Below are 6,290 nucleotides of genomic sequence, written 5' to 3' on the forward strand. Positions count from 1 at the left end.
GCTGCCTTCCCTCTAGTCTTAAACTGCTAAATTAGGGACGGCTAGCGCAGATAGCCCTTGTGTAGCTTTGCGCGAAATTCAAAACAAACAAACCGTAGACATACCGCTGTGCCAGTTGGTTTAGTAAATACTTATTTTTGAAACTTTTGTTGTTATAGCGTAAATGTACACAATGGGCTATGTGAGCTCTCTCCTTCACGGGGAATTGAACCCCGGACTTTAGCTTTACAAGTTCGTACACTTACCGCTGACCGACATTGTTACTTAGAACTAAATACACTATAATATCTGTAGTTGTAACAAGCTCGAATCTGTGTTCGTTTCAGACATCGGCAAAAGTTGTGGAAACAGTTTTAAAATGAAATATGACGTCAGTTACCACGTGACTACTCCAAAATATCCTAACAACTATGAACCAGAGACAAAATGTGAATACACGTTCTGGGTGAGTTTCAATTTTTAATTTCTTCCAAAGAAGCTCTCAAAAGTTGAGAACGTTTTTTATATGATATAATAACTATAATCACGAGATGTTGCCAGCTATGCACACTACTAACTATAAGAGTTTTGTTTGAAAATAAAGATGATAAACCTAACTAAAAATCCTCAATTAATAGTTGATTTTTGTACGTTGGCATCGAATTAAAGAGAGCATTTTATTCCTACCTTTTAAGTATAAGCATAACTATACATTGACAAGACATCCGAATGCTTAAACAATAAGATAATATTCACCCAAAGCCAGTTGTCCCTAATTTTGAATTGGTGATAGTCAAGAGCACCCGCCGCCAATTCTTGGGTAATCAAATAGTGGAATTTGATTGTCGCTCTTGTATAAAATGCTAAGCAGCTTTCAACATTGAGAATTCTTGATACTAAACTCAAGTGTTAAAGAACTGAAGTTGTTGTCAACCGCAAAAGCTGCACTGTATCCATCTTAGGGAATCAAACCTCGGATTCTAGCGGGACAAAACTCAAGATTACCGGTGAGCTATCAGCGGAAGAATAATTTAGAAATGGTTTATTTGTCAGAAAGATATAAAATGTTATGTATTGGTGCTCAAGGACTATCTACGCACAGACCAGGTCCCGGGGTCAGTAATATCTGCTGATGTTTCGTAAAAGAAACTTAGGTGACAAATTTCTTCATGAATCCATAAAAAAAAGCAGTAGCCGTTTTAGCTCATTAAGTAGTATGCATTTCTAGTGAGCTTTGGAATATCCCACTGCAGGGCCTCTCAACAGACCACGGGCCCGGGGGCAGCTGCCCCCTTTCATCAGCCCTGCGCATAGACCCCCCTCCCCAATTTGAAGTGATAGACTAAAGGAAAAGCAGCTAGTCAATAGCATCCACCTCTAACTTTTAGGTTACTTTTGTATATGACCGAATAGTCGGGTGTGATTATTACACATATAGTGTACAAACGATTCTAAACTGCGCAGCACTCATTTGCAGAAACGGGACGCGAAGCACAAACTATTGGATTCAAAGTCATGGTGCGCTAACCACTCTAGCCCAGGCTAAGCCCAAACATGTTATAAAGGTATATACCTATTCCAGGAGACACATTTATATTTATTACAACTTATTTATTTTGTTGTTGTTGTTTAAAGGCCTGGCATGGGCCGGTGGTTAGGGCGCTCGACTCCCAATCCGCGGATCGCGAGTTCGAATCCCCGTCCCACCAAACACGCTAGCCCTTTCAGCTGTGGGGGCGTTATAATATGACGGTCAATCCTACTGTTCGTTGGTAAAAGAGTAGCCTGAGAGTTGGCTGTGCATGGAGATGACTAGCTGCCTTCCCTCTAGTCTTACACTGCTAAATTAGGAATGGCTAGCGCAGATAGCCCTCGTGTAGCTTTGTGCGAAATTCATAACAAACAAACAAATTTTTTGTTTAAAATATTTGGTGTTTACTGTTGCTTTATCAGCCTCAGCACGTGCTTTTCTCATTTTTAGTTATTAATTATATGTTGTTGTTTTTTTATAACAGGCACCTTCTTCAACAGACCGTTTGCATTTGCATTTTTATGATTTTATTTTTGAAAAGAGCCTGTCTTGCTCGAAAGACAATGTCACGATTGAATCCTTGGTTACAGGAGATACACAAGTGTAAGAGACTGTACTTATTTATTTAATAAAGTATGGGTGTCAGAAAGGGCCTTAATTGGCCCACTTGAGAGTTGGGTGAAAAATGTGCACAAATATAATAGGTCGCTTATAGCTTGTTATGTTACCTGCTTTTTCATAATTCCCAAGATGGCGGTCACTGGCAGATCTTATATAATGTTTCGCAGAGTTTAGAGGCAGTTCCACTGTAATAGTTTAGAATGGGTAAAGAAATATCAGTATCTGTTGCCTGGGCATTATACAATGTCCACTTGATACAAATCTTCTGTCCAGAACTCAAATAAGTTTACACGTTGTAATTTTATCATTTACATCATCTCGTTAATTGAATCCCAGTCCTGATCATCTTCCAGTGCACGCTGTTCATGTGGTGTTATAAAAGGTAAAGACATGTTATGATGGCGATGGAAGCCACAAAACAGAAGCAACATGAGCAGTGCATACCAATGTCATTGTTCCTGAGTGACACTGACAACTCCAGCCACACGGTAGGTAGCCAAGTGATGCTGTTTCTCAGCACTATACTTATTCCTGAGTGACACTGGTAACTCTAGCCATACAATAGATAGCTAAAGATGCTGTTTGTTAGCACTGTACTTGCTCCAAATGGTGACCAAATGATTCTGTTTCATAAACGATCCATAGTTGTAGACCTTTGATGCCCCATGTTGTGATCCCTAGAAGATCGTTATTAATATTTTATGGAACATAACTTAAATGACAGTTTTTTGAGTATACGACTTTGTTTAACTTTCACAGTGCCTCGCCATTTCCATATGCATTTTATACTTTCAAAATTTTGGGAGACCGTGTCAACCGTATAGCCAGGATTGGAACTTGTCACAAACTAACGTTTCAATAAACACAACATCCTCAACAAGTATCAGTGGACCATTCCAAGCCAAATGATGTGATCTTCCCTATTTATGATGTGTTAAAGCACAACTTTGGAGCATGTTACTTTTAACGTGGCGCACAAAATTGAAGAGGATGAATAAACTGTATGATTTGATTTTATTTTTTGCAAAGGTGATGAAGCCAGCTCAAATTTTTATTTTTGAAAGAAAGTATAAAGTTAGTATAATGTGAATAGATAACCAATAGGAAAATAATTATCCAGCTGAATGAATTATTAAGGACGGGTGTCATTAAGGGCCTAAAATGATCCATTGCATTATAGATACATAAATTAGGATGAAATGTAACTTCTACAAATAGAGATAATCTTGAGTATGTTATAAATAACAACCATGTTGTAAAATACATCAATACTGAAGTAAATCAGACATATTTAACAATACCTGGAACGCTCACATGCACCATATACTATAGCAGTATTAACTTGTAGATAACAATTACTAATACATCAACACTGAAGTAAATCAGACATATTTAACAATACCTGGAACGCCCACATGCACCACATTTCTCCGTCAGTTACTGGTAAAAGTAGTAATTCATACTTTTGATCCAGAGTTAAATTCACCTGACCCCCGCAAGGGGGACGTTCTACCAGGGCTTTCATCCGGAATCCAGGATATTGTTCATTTTTGTCTGTATTTACGATGATTCTAAGAAAACCTCCTTTCGTCACAAAGTTCTGCTTCTTCAGATCCTCTCCACAGAAACTAGATGAAAATAAATCCTTATTGTTGCAAACTTCTGATTAGTGTTCAATTCAACCGAAACAAATGTGACTGTTCAGAAGGTCGTTGACGTTACATTAAATCACCATTTGACCTATTTCATTGGTTTTACTTGAGGTTACACACAATTACAGTTACAGAGTTACATTTCTAGTGTGAAATTTATTAAATTGATTTACAACGGCTGATCAAGAGACGGTTTAATTCGTTTGTCTGGTATTTTAGTACAAGTTATTTTCACAGTTGGTTAACTTAAATATCACGGTATGATGCAAAAATAATACATCAACACTGAAGTAAATCAGACATATTTAACAATACCCGGAACGCCCACATGCACCATATACTATAGCAGTATTAACTTATAGATAACAATTACTGGTAATTGTTATCTATAAGTTAATACTGCTATAGTATATGGTGCATGTGGGCGTTCCGGGTATTGTTAAATATGTCTGATTTACTTCTGTGTTGATGTATTAGTAATTTTTATCTAAAAGTTAATACTGCTATAGTATATGGTGCGCGTGGGCGTTCCAGGTATTGTTAAATATGTCTGATTTACTTCAGTGTTGATGTATTGGTAATTGTTATCTATAAGTTAATACTGCTATAGTATATGGTGCATGTGGGCGTTCCGGGTATTGTTAAATATGTCTGATTTACTTCAGTGTTGATGTATTGGTAATTGTTATCTATAAGTTAATACTGGTATAGTATATGGTGCACGTGGGCGTTCCAGGTATTGTTAAATATGTCTGATTTACTTCAGTGTTGATGTATTGGTAATTGTTATCTATAAGTTAATACTGCTATAGTATATGGTGCACGTGGGCGTTCCGGGTATTGTTAAATATGCCTTATTTACTTCTGTATTGATGTATTAGTAATTGTTATCTATAAGTTAATACTGCTATAGTATATGGTGTATGTGGGCGTTCCGTGTAGTGTTAAATATGCCTGATTTACTTCTGTGTTGATGTATTGGTAATTGTTATCTATAAGTTAACATTGTGTGCAGATAACTCATGTTAAGCAGTTATTTGAAAAAAAATTCCAACATTTTTGTACATAGGCGCCACCTAGCCAGAAGATTTCTGTTAGCCTGAATATGACGAATGATATTAAGGGTAAATATAATACGAAAAAAGCAGCAGATTGTGAAGACGTAATGCTTCAGGTGAATAAGAAAGGGTTACCTAATATAGAAGAGGGAGAAAAGTAAGTTACTCTTTCAACCATTTTAAAAATAAACACAAAATCGTAAGAGATAAATAGCATCTATTTTGATATAAAATAATCTGGTTTCTTGTATTTGTACTCTGTCTCAATTTGAAAATATATGGATTTCTCGTCACTGGATCTTAGGCCTATTAAGTTACTGTTAAATCCGTATTTTCAGTCCAAACATCGGGATAAATAGCAGCATTATATGAACTTATTGTTAATTTCAGTTGTTATCTGGTATTAACCAGTGATGGAACATTTTAAATTCTGGCAAAATTTTAGGGAAATGTTAAACAAACGTTACTGGCATATTGACTTATTTTTACTTTTTGTGTCTCTTTCACATCTAAATAAACAATATAACATACTTACAATGGGCTTTTATCTTCTTAATAAACACTCAAGTATTTTAACTTTTTAGACTTATGACGCGAGTACTAATATTCGTATTAATTTTTTTTCGACTGTTTAGAGTTTCTTTTGTTACATTGTTTACATGCAACAAAACAAACTATAAACAGACAAATGCACATTTCGAATAAACACTCTGCTTCGAAAACTAAATAAACTTAACCAAGCGAGAACGCCCTCTCTTGAATATGTAAATGTATAATAAATTAAATATATATATATAAACCTTTTATTTAATTGGGTTTGTGTACTAGTAATGTGAAAATATTTTTTGATTAAGTTAAAGTGAATATCCAGAAAATATATCAACAAAGTTCACAATTTCATATATCAAAATATAAGAACCTAACAGAATAAATTCAATGATAATATATTATTGGATAAAATACGAAATAAATTCATTAAAACATTATTATTACGTACAGTTACAAAATGTTCAATTCCGAAAATTAAAACAATGATTTCAGAAAATTTTATTTATGGTCGTTGAATAGTGGTACAAAAGGTTTCTAAGTTTTTGTTTGTTTTTTTCGTTAGTTCTTCAAAGCGCATGTGTTTAGATATTTTCGGTTTATTTCCTAGTTTATCGAATATGATCCTAACAACAACCCAATAGCAGAACGTTTCTGTTTACCTAATCTGGCATTTCTTAACTGTTTGTCTCAATTAATCCAAATAAAATTAGTTTAGACTAGCGAATATATGATTTTAAACTAGAAAATCACGCAGGAAGCTTTACCTTTTCCTAGTTTAAAACCATATAAACAGTCACATAGGAAACTTTACCAGTGTACTCACTGAGAATGAGCTGTTTATATGGTTTTAAACTAGGAAATCACATAGGAAACTTTACCAGTGTACTCATTGAGAATGAG

The 6,290-nt window shown here is 35.0% G+C and overlaps 1 protein-coding gene across 1 annotated transcript in view; it reads left to right on the top strand.

Moving 5' to 3' along the window:
- LOC106470524 (blastula protease 10-like) overlaps positions 1-2,117 on the top strand; it is a gene marked incomplete at its 5' end in the record, with an annotated part of 18,089 nt that extends 15,972 nt beyond the window's left edge. The window contains 2 exons of the mRNA XM_022399130.1: positions 327-445; positions 1,995-2,117. Of these exons, the coding sequence (XP_022254838.1) occupies positions 327-445; positions 1,995-2,117 (242 nt within the window). The remainder of the gene's footprint in view (positions 1-326; positions 446-1,994) is intronic.
- Positions 2,118-6,290: the final 4,173 nt, after the last annotated feature.

Source organism: Limulus polyphemus, unplaced genomic scaffold, assembly GCF_000517525.1.
Source record: "Limulus polyphemus unplaced genomic scaffold, Limulus_polyphemus-2.1.2 Scaffold4063, whole genome shotgun sequence".
Lineage (NCBI taxonomy): Eukaryota > Metazoa > Arthropoda > Merostomata > Xiphosura > Limulidae > Limulus > Limulus polyphemus.